At 41.9% G+C, this 21,303-nt stretch overlaps 1 protein-coding gene across 2 annotated transcripts in view; it reads left to right on the forward strand.

Moving 5' to 3' along the window:
• The first annotated feature begins 8,574 nt into the window (after positions 1–8,574).
• The window catches only part of ARID2 (AT-rich interaction domain 2), a 102,386-nt gene continuing 89,657 nt past the window's right edge, over positions 8,575–21,303 (forward strand). For both annotated transcript variants that reach the window (XM_082239415.1, XM_082239417.1), the window contains exons 1-2: positions 8,575–11,129; positions 20,957–21,238. In XM_082239415.1, the coding sequence (XP_082095541.1) occupies positions 21,147–21,238 (92 nt within the window). In that variant the 5' untranslated portion in view covers positions 8,575–11,129; positions 20,957–21,146. The remainder of the gene's footprint in view (positions 11,130–20,956; positions 21,239–21,303) is intronic.

Below are 21,303 nucleotides of genomic sequence, written 5' to 3' on the forward strand. Positions count from 1 at the left end.
AATTCTTCCAATAAAAAAGTCAGAAGTAATACTAGCTTAGAAGAAAGCGAAGCTCTATTGTAAAAGAAAATGTCCTCCCACACCAAAAATGCGGAGCATTGTTCCCTCAAGGATGCGTAGTCATGATCATATATGGGTATTATAGATCTCTTGCCCATTTCAGGTTCGTTTGCAAGTTGTTAGTTAGAATTAGCTTTGAGTAATTATGTCTTTATTAACTAACATGATCAGTGAAAATAATCTAGGTCCATAATGAAGGTAAAACATGTGGATTCTAACATTGTTCTCTGGATTCTATATTTACTATTAAAAGGGAATAGCATATTCTTAGCTCTTGCTGGCAAAACTCTCGCTGATGACTTTAGTTCATAGCCTTCTCTACCTTTTCACATACGAATTTTTCAAGCGCTTCTTCTCAGGTAGAATGTTGCTCCTCCCTCTTCACATCTGAAGAGCACCAGCAGGCTTCCTTTTTATTTTCAAGGTAACCTTTATCAACCTTGTCTAGCGACAGAAGGAAAGGGCAAGATTGCACAGGGCGAAACTGTTGAGTGGAAGCTTCAGAGTTTCTTTAACCTGGTGTTTTTACATTTATGACAGCTTTGTAGCACTCTTAACCCTATAAGCTATTCTAACAATGGAGATTTTCAAACATAATATTTAAAAAACAACTGCCGATGACCTTTGTACCACTTGCAAATGTTCTTAATGCAGGAAAGAATATACAGTGGTACCTCAGATTAAGTACTTAATTCGTTCTGGAGGTCCATTCTGAACCTGAACCTGTTCTTAACCTGAAGCACCACTTTAGCTAATGGGGCCTCCTGCTGCCACTGCGCTGCCGGAGCACGATTTCTGTTCTCATCCTGAAGTAAAGTTCTTAACCCGAGGTACAATTTCTGGGTTAGCGGAGTCTGTAACCTGAAGCGTATGTAACCTGAAGCGTATGTAACCTGAGGTAACCAACTGAGTGGGTTTGAAGGCACAAGAGGCCACTGCTTTGCTGAAGCTAAGCAAGTCTGGGTCTAGTCAACATCTGGATAGCCACATATGTACCACCTTGAATTCCATGATGGGCAAATGTAAGAAAACAAAGCATGTACATTCTGGCCTGTGCAGCTTTTTGTCATGGTACAAACCAATTAAACCACGCTGTTAGAACAAGGGAACTTCCAGCTAGAAGGAGGAAGAGGCAGCTGCATGAGGCAGGCTGCAGCTTAAGGACTAAGTTTGATATGAGAGAAAAGCACCTGCACTTTTGGGATGGTTGCCAGTTGAATGTATTATCCATATAAGGTATCTAGCTGGTACCAAATCTATGTGGAACAAATGCTAAACCTGACCTCTGATGCAACCATATGTAGTACTCTATTTGCTACAATTACAACATTGCTAGGTACTTGTTTTCTTGTGACTTTTCTAGGCTAGTGGAACTCATTCGACTTTAGAAAAACGCCAGCTCCAAATTATAGGAGCAGGGAGCACAGCAGCTAATCCTGCCTGCCCACTAGCCTATTTCAGCAGATTCACTCCACACATTCTGATTGAAGCAGCATCTCACTCTTCAGTCTTACTGCTTTCCATCTGCCCCTTAATTATAGGATGTCAATGAAACATAGTTATGCAATACGTCTCTGGAACTTTATTAAACTGTTTGGTGCACAAGAGATAACAGCATTTTTTCATCTGGATAATTAAAACACCATTCTGATAATGTCCCTTTGATTGGGCATGATTGCACAAATACATACACCCTCTACTTCTATTATTGCAGGAGTAATGAGAGACAAGTGTTTTTCTTCCATACCCTGCTTGTTTAAAACAACAGAAAATAAAACCAGAGTTTTTAACATAGTTAAGAACCGGCTACATGTATAACTCAAAAGGAACAGAACGTAGCAGATGTTAATTCTATGGCAAATGTTATGCATTACACATGTCACTGAGACACACCAAAAAAATGCTAGAACGTATTCACACCTCTTGACAGCAACACACCGCACAGAGTTCCTGCCAACGTCTAGCGATGTTCACCTCCAAGTGGCCATATCATCCCTCCCCCCATTTCCCTGTCCCAAGTCAACATTCTGTTGCTAATGAGCATTAAAATCTTCTTATTCTGATTTGGGTTTGGTTTTGTCTGCTTGCTTTTTAGGGTATTTCTGTTCACTTGAACGTGTGTGAGAGTTGCACAAACTGAGTTCCAGCTGGAAAAAAGCCCTGGTGGTAATAATTTTTTAAAAAACATTGCAACATCACTTACAACCCAGCATATAAGCTGGTTTTGGACTGGATTTTGTTGTTGTCCCAAGCTTAGTGTTGATGAGGCCCCAACTACAATTGTTGACTCTGCCCATCATTGGCTCAGGTTCCATCTACTGCTGGTCTTCCCATCTTCCACCGTAGCGGTCTCAGTGGGCACCAGACAGCACTGGCTGAAGTTGCTTAGTCACTGTGCAATTCAAGGGGGGGGGATTGCTCTGAAGAGCCATAAGACTCTTTCTTTCCAGTGCAATTTTTCTAGAAAAAGAGGTGCTGGAACTCACAATGAACGGCCTCCTTTGTTCTCTTATAATAGCAATGGTGTCCACCTGAGATGAACTGGAACTGAGTACCAGATGAAAAAAAGCCCTGCTTTTAACCATTGTTGACAAACTGATATTGGACTAAGCACTGTCAAAATTAAGTTGTGTGCAACACAGCTATTACACTTCAAATATGTGTAGCTCAAGATCATTAGATATACATAAAAATGTAATGAGGCTGAAGAATTTATGGAAAGAGAAGCAGTCTCCTTGACTACTTGTGTATTATTTGCATACTGTGAATTTCAAAAATAATTTCACCAAACTGCACTGACTGGTATACTCCCCGCCCTGCCCAGCTTTCCTTAATGGGTGGGGGGGATCTTTAGAAATCATGCTCCATGCTAAAAAGGTCACTCAACTGAAATATTTACTGAATGGAGGAGAGAAACAAAATCCTGAGATAACAAGCTTAAAAATAAAAACTACCCATAACCCCAAGCATTGATTGATAGGGGATTTTGTGGTGGTTATAATAGAAAAAGAGGTGCAGTCTTATCAGGTAGTGATATTCAATAGCCTGGTTCAAAAACTAACCAAACTGCTTCTGCAACTCTCACGGTGGTGATGAAGGTACACAGTCCATCAAACACAAAGTAGTATTAGATGCAGACTCCTGGCACATTGGCCCAAACACACTGTATGGGTGATCATCTCACTTTTTCTTTTTTAAGGATAAAGATGTGTGTCAATTAGTACTTTTAGACTATGTGGTGAAGGGAACAGACATACATTTGATCCACCTCAGTAGGTGTCTGAATCTGGCCACAGATTTAGATCAAAATGTTACTGACTACTACACAATGAGCTTGTTTAACGGTAGCTGCATATATTAAACAGATTTTCAGATTCTGTTAACAAGCATTCTGAAATAGCAGTTGTGCCAGGTGGGTACACATTTAAATATTCAAAGAACCCTCAGTGTTGAGAGGGATATATAGAGATTGTGGTTTTAAATAACTGGCTCTGCTGCAAAGTTAAGATCGATCTGCCTAGATTAAAAATGAAACCTGTTTGCTAACTGTATATAGAACTGGTTTGCAAAATATCATCTGGAAAGCCAATTTGTGAATACATTATGAAAGCAGCAAAAAGCAAACTGATACTTAACTAGGCTCATGGCAATCATGAGATATTTTGTTGCTGTGATTTTGTGCCAGCCGTGCCTCTTAGAGATCAGTATTTTTCAGGTATTCAACACTCAGGTGTTTACAAAAGATACTTTCTTTGAATGCTAGCCTATTCCTTTCTGGACCTGCTGTTTCCTCGTGTACTAGATACTATTGGTGAAAGATGACAAACAAGGAACTGGGTTGTATTATGCACACATCCCAATACACTACAAGATCCCTTGTCTTTCATATTTGTCCACTTCAGTACCTCTAGAAAATTCACACAGTGGTCTTCACCAAGCACAAATTATGTAAAATGAAAATGTGTCATTCTACGTAGCTGGCTGTCAAAGTTTATTTGTTGTTGCAACCATCCTGGTCATTTCAGCCATCACTACAAATATACGTCCTATCCATACTACAGCGGTACCTCAGTTTACGAACTTAATCCGTTCCGGAAGTCCATTCTTAAACCGAAACCATTCTTAAACCGAGGCGTGCTTTTCCTAATGAGGCCTCCCGCTGCCGGTGCCTTTCCACTGTTGGGCTTCCGTTCTTAGACCGAGGTAAAGTTTGCAAACCGGGACACTATTTCCAGATTTGTGGAGTTTGAAAACCAAATCGTTCTTAAACTGGACTGTTCTTAAACAGAGGTACCACTGTATTCAGAATGTGCCTAGATACACCATTAAAAGACAGTATTAGCCAACTTATACATACATCTATAACTTGATATACAAGAAAACTGCAAAAGAGTCATAGAATTGTAGGTAAATTTATAACAACAACACTTTATTGTTTAAATGCTGCCCATCTGAGTGGGTTACCCCAGCCACTCTGGGCAGCTGCCAACAAATTAAAACACAATACAATTAAAACACAATGTTCAATGTTACCCTAATGGAGGCTCCTATACTCACCCACAACAGGTTATTCCACATTAATAATGTCATATTAGAAATAATGGAAGAAATCTAAAAGTAACATTAAAAAACCTGCCACAAAACATGAAAGGCAATACAGAACAATCTGTCCTCAACAACAAGAGCAGCTGTGTAAAGAATAATAAAGCTCTACAAAAATTATTCATGTGGTTAGAAACACTGGAAAGAGAATATAAAAGGGGAATTTCCAAGAAAGATTGCAGTAAGGACAGTATCATGGTAAGAATGCACTGATGTCACAAATTTAAATTAGCTCACTGCATTAACAAAACTATGCTAGTTGGTTTAAAAACAGTATTATAGGTTTATAATATGTTGTAAATTCATATTTGTGGCTCTCCCCCCCAAGTTTTTTTTTTGGGGGGGGGAGTTCATATATAGGCTCAACCTAAAATAGCAACGCCTTCCTTATTTGCACAGCCGCAGTATTTCAACCAATGTGAAACCTTGACTATTTAGGACAGACATAGGCAAACTCGGCCCTCCAGATGTTTTGGAACTACAGTTCCCATCATCCCTGACCACTGGTCCTGTTAGCTAGGAGGGCCGAGTTTGTCTATGCCTGATTTAGGATATTGTACCATTTCTCAAACCACAATGACTGTACAGTGGTGTCTCGCAAGACGAAATTAATTCATTCCGCGAGTTTTTTCATCTAGCAAATTTTTCGTTTTGCGAAGCACGGTGTCAGAAAAGTTTTGGAAAAGCTTCAAAAATCACCAAAAACCTCAAAAAAGGCTACCACACCTCGTTCTATGAGTTGCTCCTCGAAGTCAAGTCGCAACTGTATTAACGGTGTTAAGAAAAAGGAAACAAACTTGCAAGACGTTTTCATCTTGCGAAGCAAGCCCATAGGGAAATTCGTCTTGCGAAGCAGCTCAAAAACCGCAAAACCCTTCGTCTAGTGAGTTTTTCGTCTTGCGAGGCATTCGCCTTGCGGGGCACCACTGTATTGCTTGAATCTCTGGCCTGCATTGACAATGATCAGCAATGCCAACTTCAGAATGCAGTCCTTCCTCCTGCAAACAAGGGGAATTCCTGACTTAAAAGATCACTTATTTAATGGCTGTTTCTCATTCCAAGATTTCTCCCTTCAGAACCTTTCCATAAAAGCCAATCCCATTAATGTCTTTTTTTACTTTCCCCGAATGATTTTCACTGGTGGATTAAAAAGCAGCAGCTACCTCTCAAGATCTGTACATTAGCTTCCTTGGAATATGATAAAACTCTAGGAAATACATGAATGAGACTTTGTGGCACAGATCATAGCACATACCTAAAGTTCATGTTGTTAATATCCTAGAATATTACCAACTTCCTAATGTAGTAATAGTACAGTGGGACACTCGGGTTGTGAATGTGATCTGTGCGGGATGCATGTTCGCAACCCGCAGTGGCGCGTGGGTTGCAATTCGGCACTTCTGTGCATGTGCAAAGCATGATTTAGTGCTTCTGTGCCTGTGCGGCCACTGAAACCCAGATGTAACTCATTCCAGTACTTCCGGGTTTCGGCGGTACGTAACCCTAAAAAACGCAACCTGAAGCATCTGCAACCCGAGGTACGACTATAGTAGTAGTAGTTATTAAAGTTCTGTTTTAAACCCTTGAATTAAAGGGGGGGCTCCTTTCTACAGAATATGCCCCGAATACAAATTATGGATGTTTCAATATTAAATGTGACAAAATGTTCACCAAATCAAAAGTGTTGTGCTAGTTATCAAATGGTTCAAATCAAATGGTTGGCTAGTTATTGTGGCATGAACCTTCATATGCAAGAGACCACTGCATTTGTTTCTAAAGGTAAAGGTAAAGGTACCCCTGACCGTTAGGTCCAGTCGCGGACGACTCTGTGGACTGGCATTTGTCCGCAGACAGCTTCTGGGTTATGTGGCCAGCATGACTAAGCCACTTCTGGAAAACAAAGCAGCGCATGTAAATGCCGTTTACCTTCCCACCGGAGTTATACCTATTTATCTACTAGCACTTTGACGTACTTTCAAACTGCTAGGTGGGCAGGAGCAGGGACCGAGCAACAGAAGCTCACCCCATCACAGTGTTTTTACATGGGCTTTATAGATCCAACTTAACTTTACCAGGTTTAATAAACCTCATGGCCTGCCATAAATAAATAAGCATTTACATCTACTTAAAACATCTTTATCACCAAATACTGCAAAGCGAAGAAAGTTGCTCCCGTTTCATCATTAATTCAGCACTTCCAAGTATGAGGACTAGCCCATTTCCTCCCACAAACTATTCTTGTTCACTGGAGTCCCCTCACCTCTCTTTAGAGAGCTAGAGTCAGTATAAATCAGAGTTGCTTTCGAGATGGAATCCTTGGACCACAAGCACAGTTCTCTCTGCTCTGGCCAGACATCATCTGATTTAGCATCACTCTACCATCTCTGCCTGAAATACTTTTTCCTGGAGACACAAAGAGGGGGTCATAGCTGTCTTGGGCATGAATATTCTGATTTGTTGCAAGCGATATTAGAAAAGCTTGACACAATGTTTTAAAGCATGATGTATGACATTTGGGGCCAAGGCTGATAGGTGCCCATAAACAGCGCTGCTGTGAAACTCACAGAGGCCTGAATGAGACCAAGGTGGACAGATCACACCTAATATCCACTAGCCTATTCTTATTCTGCAAATTCATTGATGCTGGAGTTCTACACACACACACACACACTTACCTGGGAGGTAGTCCCGCTGAAGTTTATGGGGCTTAAACATATGTAGGACTGCATGCTTATATTGCATTTCTAATTCCACCTTTCCTCCAAGGAGCCCAAGGTGGCTTACATCCATCCCCCTCTTTTCTTCTTACAACAAGGTAGGCAACAAGGTGAGTTAGGCAGTGTTAGAAACTCAAGATGTATAAGCTAGGTGCTAAACGGCTTCTTAAATGGTTACAGTCTCCAAAATGGAATGTCTAGTTGCCATTTTGGGGTAAGACAGCTCTAAAGTCTTGTTTTCCTAATGATGGACTGACTGTGATTGATTACCAGTTCAACATCTGGCTAGCTTAGAAGACCACCTTGAGCTAGGTTTGAGAACTTAAGGAAGAAATGTCACTTAATCCACATATATATTGGCCTATCCTACCCCTTTACTCCTTTTTCTTAAAGGTAACATGGACCATTCATAACGTAAGAATATCCTTCACAACTGTGAGCAGGGCAGTGGGGTAGGGTAAGTGAAGACAAGCTACAACAATTGATTATTTGAACCCCAACACCACACCCCAACCACTACACCACACTGCCTCACTGGGAAATGTTTCATTGTCACAAACCGGTGGAATCTGTTTGCTGAAAATCAGCTAAGTTATTCAGGTTACAGTTAACTCTAGATTAAGAGCGAGTTCTTCAAACCTCCACTCCCACTTTCTCATCAGAGGCAGGTCAACATGTCCTATCATCCAAACGTAAGAGAGACCACTTGAGTGAGACACATCCGAACCCACCTATTGCTCATGCCAGTGATGACAAAAGCACAAACTTTTAGAATACCAAAGCAATATTATTTTAGACGATAAATACAGTGCATGTTCCGTACTTCAAGGATGTGACTTCAATTCTCACATAACCTTTAAATAATTAAGTTACTTCAAACAGAAATGCTCTTGTACGCCACTTTGCACTAACCTCACATAAATCTGCTTAGCGGTATTGAAAAGGAGGAAAATATATCACGGGGATACGTAATCTGCTGTATATTAATAAACTGCAGACCAAATTATTAATACTAATTAGGGGATAGGAAGATGAGCCCCTGGATTTTCTGTAGATTAAGTATACAACCAGCCACGTAACTTGAGGCAATCCTGACAGTTGACAAAGAACCTACATTCTTCTGTCAGCTCACGTCCAATTATTCAGAACTGCCTTTGATCCGACTTGAAATAAGCTGCAGCTCAGTTCCTTGAGATGACACCACTAAAAATACTATCTTATTGTTTAGCATGCTTTAGTTCCTTTTAAAGTAACCAGCTGGTCAGGGATTTGAGACAGATTTCTGTCCTTTTGTTGTCACTCCCTAGCATTTAAGGATACAGAGGTTTCAACGAGAACCTGTAGACCTCTGGGTGTTTTTGGGATTCCCAACTCCCATCAATCCTAGCCAGAATGGTCCAGGGAGGAACTGGTCTTCATCAACATCTGGAGGGTCACAGGTATCCACCCCTGCTACATTGACCACTTTCCAGTTCTCAACTATGGAGGCAACTTACAGATTTGTCAGAAAATCTGCAGTCACACTGGAGTTCTTCAAGAACTCTCAGGTGGATACCACCCCAACCCCGTGATTTGTGAATTTTAAACTTGTCAGCAAGGCATAGAACTTTGTCGCTTGACAACACAACTTGCTTCCATTTCTTATGCCCTGCCTCAGATATAAAGTTCTAAAAAATGGATCTCGCTGCGCCTTCATCAACAGATGAAAAGAACTGAGCTTGTCTGCAATCTCATTTAGCATACCATTGACTCCTTTGTAAAGAATTTGTTGTTGGTCTTAATGTTCTCTGTGATATTCGTCTCTCTTTTTTGCATCCTAGTGGCCTTAGCAGTACTTTTCCCAATTTGCAAAATATATTCTAGCTAAGCTAAGAATCTATTGTTGTACCTGAGAAACCTCCAAGGATTCTTGAGAGATCTGGTTGTTTTTGTTTTATTTTACCACAGACCCTTTCAAATAAAGACAATTTCCTGAGAGCTGGCTTGCTTGTGCAGTTGTGCTTGTACCAATTCCTCACCCCCATTATTATTATTTTTAGAAGTTTCCACCTTGAAGTTAAATACAGTACAACTGTTTTAGACTTCCTTGTCAAATGTTCACTTACATTTATGTTGAATTTAATAACTCTTCATCTCACACCAGGTCCTGGACACCACTTAACATTAAGTCCAGGGTTCCCTCATCTCTAAATGGTTACAACATGATCAACTAGAGGACTGCTGACTGGTAAGGAAAAGAAAGATGGCAGAGGCCAACAAATCCATCTGAACATGCCTGCCTGCAGCTTTGTTGACTCTTGAGGTCTGTATTTCATTAAACTGGAAATATTAATTTAGATTGCTGTAGTTTTGCTTGGTTATAATTGTTTAGCTGTTTGTTGGTCCTGTTTATATGATTTTGTAGTTTTTGTATAGTTTTCCTCTTTTCATTTTTATTACTTTGTTCCTAATTCTGGAATTGAAAAAACTGATGAATGGACTATAAATACGGTAAACAACAACAACAGTTGTTGTAAGGTACAGTGGTATCTCGGTTTACAAACTTAATCGGTTCTGTAAGTCTGTTCTTAAACTGAAACCTTAAACCAAGCTGTGCTTTCCCTAATGAGGCCTCCCGCCGATGGTGCCCTTCCACCGTTCAGATTCCGTTTAGACCAAGGTAAAGTTCGCAAACCGGCACACTACTTCCAGTTTTGCGGAGTTCATAAACCGAATCGTTCATAAACAGGACTGTTCTTAAACCGAGGTACCACTCTACTGTCATTTGAGATTTCTTTCAGGAGCAAGATCCAATAATAAAATAGAATTTTATTCTGAAGACTTGTACAAGATGTGCATATCTTAAGGTCACAAACTGAAAAACCAACTCTAAACATATTATCCCATGAAATTAAATGGAACTTTGTTAGAAGAACTGCCTTTGAATCCTAAATAAACTACCCTTAGATTCAAAGACTCGAAACCCTTACAAAGACTTAAATCTACTTGTAAATGAATTTTTTTAAAAAGGATGAAGACAAGTTTCCCCAATACACAGGTCTTTATGAAAGTACTGGCAAGTAAAGCAAGCATTTCTCATCTTCACCTCTTCCAGGATCACAGGATTGATTAAACATGTTACATAAAAAGGGGCATATAAAAACCACAACTTCCTTGAAATGTCATTAGTTCAAAAGAAGCTTATTTCCAAAGAGACTTTCAGCCAACTATTTTGTCCCAAAAGGACAAGGTACACTTTAATTCCTTTTGCATGAAGAGATTAATCTGTTAACCATATTCCTTCAGACAACTCATGCCCCATACTAACTATTTTAGGTCTTCCTCTACGATAAGAGATCTAGACAGGTTACCCGGTGTGCCTTTTCTGAAGTACTGTTTGGCTCTGTGGAGGCTAACTTCATTCCTCATAGTGACAGTAGATAAACCAACCATCTTTACCCTCCTTTCAGTGGTCAAAGTCAGCATTTTGTAGTTCATGATGAATTTGCATGAAATACTGTACATAAAGGAATTAAGCTCGACTGCTTTCATAATGGCAAACAGCCTTTTAAGGGAGGGGGAAAGGAGAATGGAATTTTGGACTTAAATTGTTCCATGACAGTTGGGACAAACTGCTAGAAGGAAAGGCAAGCCATCCACCCCCAACTGTTTGGACAGTAGCAACATAATTCCTCAAGGGGTGATAACTCTCTACAGCGGCGAGTTAAAATGAAACCTTGGTGGGAAGTCACCTGCAAAGCCTACGACAATGTGAGTACTATGCATTTTAACTTAACGTTGCCAGCAATTTGTTCTAATGGCTAGTGCTTGATCACAAGGATGGAGAACCTGCACACTCCCCTTTAGCATGGCCAACCAAGTTCAGCACTGGGGGGAGACAGAAGCTTCCCCATCCTTCCTTCAGCCTCATGGTGAAGGGACAGGATACAATTATCCCTGGAGTGTCTCTTTGACTCCCATTTCCCTGTCCCGGGCACAATGCTCTTCCAACCCATGGGCAAGGCCTGAAAGGCTACAATGGCTCCTCTATGGTAGTTTTGGCATCTGTGTTAGCTGGCTGTTTCTGTAAGCTTCTGGCCCTCTGCTAGAACCTCAGGAGCAACTATTCTCAGCCTGGTGCCCTTCGGATATTTTGCTCCCAGGCAGCATGGATTAAGTGTTGTAGTCCAAAATATCTGGAGGGAACAAAGTTGGGGGAAGGATGAGTCAAGTTATTATAAAAGTAATGGCAAGTGGGTGTGCATGAGTGGGATAATGATTATTCTCCAACCCAGTTTAATCCAACAAGCAAGCTCACAAGTGTAAGGAAAAAAAGAGTGTTGGAGACAGCAAGGTCTCTTTGTGTGTGCAAAGGTGGAGTCGGGCTAACCCTGATGGTCAGAGAATTCTCCTCTTGCTCCAAGTACAGTGGATGTGTTGATTAGATACACATTGCAACCCGTCCCAAAGGGCAGTAGAGAATGGTTCAGAGGGTGAAATAGGCCACAAAAGGGATCAAAAGCTCAGAACAAGATTATGGACATGGCTGACGTCTCTACTGTCACTGCAAACCACTTCAGGGTCTGGATAACTGGAGCTGACAATTCCAAAAAGAAATCTAGCTGGATCCATTATATGATACAAATGTAGTCAAACCACCACTGGGATGTCCCTTGGATGATTTCTTCACTGCTGGGAGAATCAATTACATGTATCCAAGGAACTCTTTTTTAAAAAACCAACCACCTCATATTTTCATAAACAAGCTGTGAATGTTGATTGTTGCTTGTCTCTGTAAAGCAGATCCCTCCCATTGTTACTGCAATTCAGAAGCCTGAAGCAGAAAACAGCATATGTTCTTTGCTAATTTTGGAGGAGCTGCTGCCGTTTCCAGTGTAAGCCAACCAGTGCTTTTCACCAAGAAATGAGGTGTTGTACTGTTGGCACCGATAAAGGATGGAGGAGTGCGCACGATAGCATTTTCTCCATTTCCTCATAGGATAAGATAGCTAAATTAACCAGTACCTCAGAGATCCTGCTTCTCTGCTTGTTCTAGTTCTCAGTACTCACTTCCACTGGATTCCAAAATAAGCAAAGAGAGATTCAGATTCACTGATTAACTGTAACAGGGAAACTGCTCTTCAAAGGCTGCATAATATTGAAGCATGCATATTTTAGGGTTCTACCATCCCACTGCACTTGATTGCATTCAAAGGAGAGTTGAGACTTGCTCCATTACTGCAACTGTTTCCTGCAATTAGCACCTGGATTTGCTCATGTCCCCCTCTTCCTTCACTCTACCCATTTTGGATTAAACTGTCAGCCATTATGATAGGGGACCTATAAATTCTACATCGTCTAAAATACTGTTACGGACTTAATTAGCAACAGCGGCAATAACTGGAAATTTTGAAATCCATGTAAATATATGTGCAGGACAATCTCAGCATAGAATTAAATCCTATCATGTTCAATGGGAGTTCTAGAGATGCATGCTTAGAAATGCAGACTTAAGAACAAGACTTTATAGGAAATGGTGTGTAAAGACACTAGAACTAGTTTTGATGTTCAGCACCGAGGTACATACTCTTTTTGCTCTAGTTCAATTAGAAGTCAATGCCTTGCCCTCTAAAGCACTGTTTTCTTTGCTCATGTGTAGGTCGGAAACTAAAATTAGCTTTGTTGAAACTTAGTGAATAACCCCCATAAGAACTATACTCAACTAGCTACCTTAACTTGTTACCTTGCACATAAATACAGTGGCTGCATTTGCATGCAACACTATAGATCAGTGGTTCCCAGTTAGCGAAGTACTGTGGCCCTCCAGTTTTTAAAAAGCCAGGCCATGGACTTTTGAAAACTTTTTTATTTCTACGGTAGTTTTTGTTATGTGAATGGTGCCACCCATTGGCAACCACTGCTATAGATTATCATTATGATGAACTCCAGCAGCTCTGCGGTTCTTGTACTCCTCCTTGTTTCTTCCTCTGGTGTTACCTTGAAGGGTTCAGAAGCTTTTGCTTCCATTCTGACCTAACCATAGCTTGTCATGGCATCTGAAACCAGACAAATTGCTGTTAGTCTTAATTATGATTAGTAGAAACAAGCTACCTCCCCAAAAATAGTTTTCAACAATGCTTTGTTTCCACAAACCAGTAAAGATTAAGTATAGTTAAAGTCTTGCATCAAAACCTTCAACTGTAGTGAAAGCTTCTGAACTCCTCCTTGCAGCTGGTTTGGAATCATTGAGTCTTGTCCTTACAACACTAAAATATAGTTTACTGTTCTGCGCAAAATGGTCCAAAGTTCATACACTTTTAATATATGAGCACTGGTTTTTATTTAGTGGAAAAACTTCAGTTCACAAACTAGGCAAAGCTTGAGTATTTGATTTAATAGTAACGTACAGAAGAAACCTGAACTTCTGTTCTTCGATCATTTCCTATACGACTTAAGAGAGGCATGACAATATGGAAGCTTGACTCAATACCAGGATGCAATACAGGGAGTTAGTGTTGATGCAGAAAGGTACCTGTTCTTCAATGCATAAAAAGCAAATAGAGATTGCTGCCCTTGCTATCAACCTAGGACCTCAGTTTAGCTGGTGTGGTATAAACCAATGTTTAGGATTAAACTGATGAGAAAATAACCAAATTTAACTATGCTCAGTAAATGTTTGGAGGGGGACGACACCCCCCCCCCTACTTAATTTTTTCTGGGATAAAAAGGAAACCATCTCCCCCCAACTGCTTTTAACAGCTGCATGGTAGGCAGACAACCGGAAAGTATTAATTTTTTCCAAGTACTGAGATGTAGTGATTTGGGAACTGGGGTGGTTGGGGTGGGGAGGTGATTGCACTTCCCATCTTATAACACTTATTGGCACTGTACCTTTACGTTGAAAGAGGTTCCCTTACTTCCCTACTGAACAACTCCCTCTTTTCTTTTAAAAAAATGAATAGATGTCAGACTGGACTTTGACACTTCTCCCCTTTACAATCACTACAGGAACCAATAGCCCTTCTCATTAATGAATACATAGCTCTGCTTACTCAGAATATCAGTTAGCTATCCTTTAAGAGTAATTTTACCATAAAGGCTTGCAGGTCAGCACAAGCTCATCTGCATGATTTTGCATCATTTGCTGGAAAACTTACACCACCAGATTCTTAAGAGTCAAGAAGCATTTTTTTCCTATTTTTGAGGAAACTCAAACCTTCGTTTTTTGGTTGTCGTTTGAAATGCAACCCAATGTCATATATCAACCTAGTTATGTTTCATAAGAAAGGACAAATATTGACACAACATTTAAGCATGCCATGTATATAGCTACTGATAAAAACTAGGGACACAAATGCTGTAAATGCTCAAAGAAATTTATCCAAGACCACAGTGTTAAAGAAACAGTCAAATATCTTATTGTCTTTTAAGAATGTATACTAGCCTGCCATCCTATAAACAAATTTATCACAGCTCCAGGTGTTCCACAACAGATAACTTAGGATTCATTGAATATAAATCATGAGCCATGTGAATACAGCTTGCTACATAGCTTAGTTTAGATAAGTACTTTGATTAATGCAAGTCTCATGTGGATTATGAGGATGAGTATTTGTGAAGTTGAGGCTCCAATCTATCCACTTTAAGAGGTAGTCCCACTGAGTACAGTGAGATTTACCATTGAGTAAGGATGCGTCAAATCATACTGCAGAGCTAGCTTAATGGATGTGACCATTAAGTGACAAGGTTCAATTTTGGGTGACTCTCCTTATAGCTAAGAGTCACAACTTAATCTCTTGGGGGGGTGATAAAAAGACAAATGACAATATTTTAGTTACACTAAACAGAAACACTATTTGCATTGGCGTTATCACCTTAACTCACATCTCAATTTAAAATGGATATAACAAAGAGTTGTGAGAGAAAGCATCTTTTTTAATAAAAAGGAACAGTCTTTTCCAGAGTGTGTTTGGTAAAAGTGCTTAACAAGCAAGTCTTTTTATATTAAGAATGTGATAGGCTCTGGGAAATAGAATTTTCAAGGTGTTAACAAAGAAATAAGATATGCTTGCCTAGTGTAAATATAGTCTTGCCTTGATTATTTAGCTGAATAAAATGCACACTGTGGGACTACAACCTTCAACAACTAGTGCAAGTACTTGTTATTTAAAATATAAAGCACATATAATGACTCAAATTCTAAGAGAAACCCATACTACTGAAGCATATAGTTCCTATGTAAACTTACCTGGGAGTAAACCCCATGGAACGCAGTGGGGCTTCCTTCAGAGTAAAGATACACGGCTTACACTGGGAAGCTTGAAGTTCTTTATTAACAAAAACTAATGATGTCTATACTTAAAAGTAACAAAACCAAAATGCCAGAAAGCAAGCTGCAGCAGTCTACTCCTGAGAAGAAAGCCAAAACCACATAGGAAAACAACAACCATTGCATAAAAGGATAGTAAGCAGAAGGGAGAAGTAGATGCGTTAGTAAAACAGTTAATTGTGGGTACGAATTAGCACTGGGGAAATGACCACAGTGGCTTTGTTTCATAACTACCTTTTAAATTCTACTATAAGTCTGTGGCAAAATCACAGTATCTGCATTCTAACAAAGTTAATGTTAACATTGGTACAAATTAAGAGTATACAATTAGGCAGTGTTCCAGTTGAGCGTTTATTTTTCATAAATATTACCAAATCAAGTACGTAGTTTAATTTGTGCTGCTCACTAAGGCACTTTGATCGCACAAAGCGAAATGAAAAAGCGTTACGATGAGGTTGGTTGTTTTTTTCCAGAATTAGGACAATGCATTGCAAACCACAGCAGCCTCAACGCATCGCTTTTAAGCCTTTTCAAAATAATTTCCGCAGGCTAGTGCTAAATAATCTAACCATTAAAAAAAGCGATTCAATTTTAGGTTTTTTTTAATCCCTTTTAAAAAAAAAGAGCTTGTTAAAAACGAAACATCATCTTCGTAAGGAAAAAAAAAGCCATTGATAACAAGACCAAACACGAGATCCCTTACATAAACGTAGATGTACCTTGCAGAGTTGCCAGCACTGCAACTCGGAAGAGAGCATCAGATTTAACAAGGCGAGATACATTCAGAAAGGCACAATTGCAAAAAGGAAGCACGAGAGTTATGCATTCCCAGACGTGACGCGCGTTAAAAGTCTTACAACTCTGCCCATCCTTCGCTTGGGGAAGAAGTGCTGGTTTGCTAGAAGAAAAAGAGAGAAGGGGACTAAGGGGGAAAAAGTTACAGGGCCCTGTTGTAGTTAAAAAAAGAATAATCTGTGGAGGAAAGCCGAGGAAAGGGACGGGGCTGAGAGCGAGGCGGCGGCGGCGAGAGGATCCCCTCCTCCTCCTCCGGCTCCTCCATCGCGCTGTGGCGACCGGCGCTCCAGTCCCACCCCGGGGTGGAGACCTGCGTCGCGGCGGCGGCGGAAGGGGAGGAGGCGAACGCTCGCGAGGTCTGAGGGAAATCCGAACTGCGGAGAAAATGGCCCCAATTCAAAAAAATAAAAAATAACAGAAAGAGAGAGAGAGAGAAAAGAGCAGCCAATCCAGAAAGGCCAAAAAAAAAAAAAACCAGCGAGGAGCCGCAGCGAAGACCGGCGGAGCATCAGCTCCCCGCCCCGCGCCCTCAAGCCCTGCGGGCGGCAGCTGCTGCTGCTTTTTGCTGCCTCGCCGACTCCGCCCGCCTCCGTCTCTCGCGTCAACAAGGCTCGTCGGGGGGGGGGAGCGAGGGAGCGGCGAAGTCCTTGCCCCCCCCTCTCCCTCACACACACTCTCTTTCAACGCGTTGACCCGGCCGCCGCCTTCTGCTCCGCGCGGCCCCCCTTCAGCCGAGCCCGTCTCTCTCTCTCTCTCTCTCTCCGCTGCTGTGACAGCTCCACGGGCACAAAATGGGGCTGCTCTTTTCCGTGGGCGCCGCCATTTTGTGAAGAGCTGAGCGGCCGTTGTTGGTGCTGTGGTGGCGCCGCCGCCGCCGCCTCCTCCTCGGTCCGAAGGCCGCCCTGTAAACGGCTCCCGGGGCCTTGAGTGCGGTGGCGGGATGGTATCGACCCCCTCCAGGGAATCCCCCAGCGGACGGTTGCGTAAGGGACCGTGCGCAAATTGCGGCGCTCGGCTACGCAGTTTGAGTATCCTTGCCGCCGCTGCTCCCGCCGCCGCAGTATACAGTACGCGCAAGGAACTGAAGCGAGGGAACTGACTCACCTCTGCCAAGTTACCAGGCGCTTGTGGGAGGGAGACCCCTAGTTTTTGAGTCATTCGAGGACTGTTTACAACTCTCCCTCCTGAGTGGAGGACGAGAAAAAAGCCTTATGTTCCCACAAGGCGCTTGAACGCACGCTCGCCTGGTGCTGCATTTGTTTTTCTGGAGGGACAGCAACAGCTATTTCTGCGGATGCTATTAACTTGGAAAGAGCAAAATAAGCAACGGCGATCAAAGTTTGCATGCATCCCTTCGGATTAGGGTGCTTCTGGGGGTGAGATTTGCAGAACTTCTCCTCCTCCCCCCTCAAAGAAACGGCTGTAGAAGGGCAGGAGGTTTAAAATGTTGAGAAATAATCCCAAACCAGGGGATTTTGCCCTCTTCTCAATAATGAATATGACCTGGAGGGCAGGTTTTACCAACCGTCTTAATACATCTCTATCTCTCTGTTTTCAAGATGAAACTGCAATCCAGCTGAAAGAAAAACATAATCTTAGATTTTAATTTCCTGAAGCAATTTAGTACATGGCATAAAGGGAATATAGATTTCCTTGACCGGCTCACTGGAGACCATAATGTGTAATCGATTTTTAAACAGAACTCTCTCCTAACTTTAGTTACCAGATCTCAGATTTGATAACATGATGATACAGGGCTGGGGGGTCAGTTCACTGCAGGAGAGGGAAAAGTGCCCTTTGCCCCATAAGTCTCAAATAGTCTAGAATCTTGCTTATTCTAAGGTGGAGAGCAAGTGTTCACCTACATTACAGTTTTAAAACGTCAGTGACATATTTTTTTTAAATATCAAGCACTCATCTAGAGTATATTTTATGGGCCTAACTGAAAAAGAGCTGTGATTGAGAAATATTCCCAAGTATTTCAAAGAGTTTATCTGAAGTTTCATTTACATCTGTTGAAGATGGGTGAAATCATGTGTTACTCTGTGGGAACAAAAAAATCCATTTGATTTCCCCACATAATTCCAACTCTGAGTTGGGTTGCGATTACAAAATTATTTATTGGGTATTATTGCTACTAAATTTTTAACAAGGACTATCACATACTACATTCTTTGGCATGTCTAGTAAGTAAGCCCTACTGAACTCACTGGAATTTACCCCAATATATGGATTGCAAACTAAGGAAAGCAAACTTGGATGTGGGGATCCCATAAGCTTATTCTGGAAATCAAGGAGGGCTTGTTTTATTAATACGTAGTGTGATTTGCACTTCAGTGGTGTGCTTAAATTAATCAAGTTACCAGAAATGATTAGAAGCTTTTCTTTGGATGTGCATTTTAATACATGCTATGGAGCACCAGCATACAATGCCCCACTTCAAGCTGCAGCTCTATGCATACATATCTGGGAGTAAACAATGGGGTTTAACTTCTGAGTCGATACATATTGCGTTGTACTGCAGCAAGTCTTATGAAGTATATGGATACATAATATGGTTCAAATGTTCAACCCTCTTGCTTGCCTTGTCCAGGTCTCACACACCTTGAGCTCACCCTCCCCCCCCCCACATTCCTACCTATTGTATGCATCAATTCACATCCTTCTCCCTTCCCCCTAACAGCTATAATCTCTCATAGCACTTTTGTGTTTCTTACACATTCATTCTTGTGCTACTTGATTTACAGTCTGGGCTTGCAATAGTCAAGGAACACAAAACCGCCATTCACTTTTACAGACCTCTAGGTTTCACAGTCCATATTTTGGATCAGGGGCCTTTAATAGTTTAACTGTGTTATTACCTATAAGATTTGCAAAATGAGTGGGCTGGTATGTCATACCCCACTGGTATGTCATATTCTTGGTTTAAAAAACGCCAAATAAGTAACATATATGGTGTAAATTTATAAAACTATGTGCTGCATACACAATGTGGTCAGGTGTAACTTATAGCCCAAGTTTCCTCAGTAAGTACATTTCCCCTGTCTATATGATATTCCCTGATAATTACAGCTGCACTTTCTCATTGTACAATAATAAAACTTAATGTAGTGCATTTCAGGATTTCAGAGTGTGTTACAGTTTATCCCATTGAGCCTTGCAACACCCCTGCAGGGTAGGCCAATATTATTACCCCCCCCCCCCGTTGCACACGGCCTCAGGCTGAGAGAATAAAGACTTGCCTGATAGTGAATTCATGGCTGAGATGGGATTTGAACTAGGAAGGTTGCCCAGCTTTGCCATGGTTAGATAAGTTTCATATATTTTGAAGCCGATTATAATTATTTTTAATATAAAACCTGTGCATTATTAGTGAATCTTCAGAAGTCATGTGCTACAGAAAACTTTCTAGATTTTTTTTTAAGATCACCCTGAACTACAGAGGTTAGGAACTCTCATAAAATTACTTTAGGCCATGTGTAATGTGATACTAGGAAATATGTGTTCACATGTAAAAACATACGGTATCCAAAAATATGCGGGATCTCCCAGTTTTGATGTAGAAAGGTTTTCAAAGTTAAAAATGCACTGATTATTTCCTTTTCCTTTTGAAAGATACAGTTGGTGTGTTTATATACAAAACACGCAAGTCCCTCCCTCCCCCTATTCTTATATCTCCTCCGGTTAACCAGGAAAGTACTTCCATCTTTCCAAAGTTTGGGAAGAATGGAACATTTTCCCTCTGCCCCTAGCCCTGGAACAACCGGTAGTAGCCGCTTCCAACCCCTTCCTTGCCCCCCCCCCTCCAGCCTTTTCTCTTTCCGCCCGGCTTTGTGTGTGTGAAGTTTGCGGCACATTGCAGATGAGCCCTTAGCCGCGAGAGAAGCCTATTGTTCCCCGCCAGGAACTGCTCGCTGGCAGTGCTGCCTTTTGCCATTTCGGAGAGCTGCCTTTTGCAGTGCCTCGGCCGGCCTGCGGGGTGCGCTGTGTCGCGATCTCGCCCAGGCAAGCAGCACGGCGGCCTCAGATCTTTTTGTCTGAGAGAGGAGAGAAGTGAATCCCGCTGCCGCCGCCGCCGCCACCGCCGCCGCCGCCGCTGTACAGTGTGTGTGTGTATGTATGTGTGTGCGAGAGAGAGGGAGAGGGGAGATCTCATGGAGCCGCGTCTGTAATACACACACGCACACACACACTGTCAGTCCCTCACTCCAGCCTCCCCAACCCCCACCCTACCACAACACTAACCCAATTCATTGTGTGATCCAGCAGCACCATGTTGAGTCTCATGTGCAGGCTGGATCGGCTGGGTTCGTGGTGCTGAGAGAGGCAGGCAAGGCAGCGGCGGCGGCAAGAATTGCCGAGCGGCGGCCCCTCTCTCCCTCGCCGTGTGGAGACAGGACTCGTAATTGCCACTCTCTCCGGGCTCCCTTATTCCTTTTAAACTTTTTCTCCCTTTCTCTCTTCTCGAAACAAGTCCCTCTCCATGGCTGATCCCCGGCCGAGCACAGGAGGAACCCGGGTCTCTTGAAAAAAAAAAGGCGAGGAGGAGCCGCGGATTGTTGTTGTTTTTCTCTTGGATTTTTTTTTCTCCCCTCCCTCCACTTAAGGAGACAACCCCCCCCCGACCTCCTTTTTTTTTTTTTTTTTAAATCCGGGGGGCCGACATGGCAAATTCGACCGGGAAAAACCAACCCGACCACCGGAGAAAAGGACTGGCTTTCCTGGACGAGCTGCGGCAGTTTCACCACAGCAGAGGGTGAGCGAGAAGGAAAATGGGGAGATGGAAGGGGATGGTGGCGGCGGCGGCGGGGGGAGGCTGTG

Source organism: Podarcis vaucheri (genome assembly GCF_965113315.1).
Source record: "Podarcis vaucheri genome assembly, chromosome: 10".
Taxonomy (NCBI): Eukaryota; Metazoa; Chordata; class Lepidosauria; order Squamata; family Lacertidae; genus Podarcis; species Podarcis vaucheri.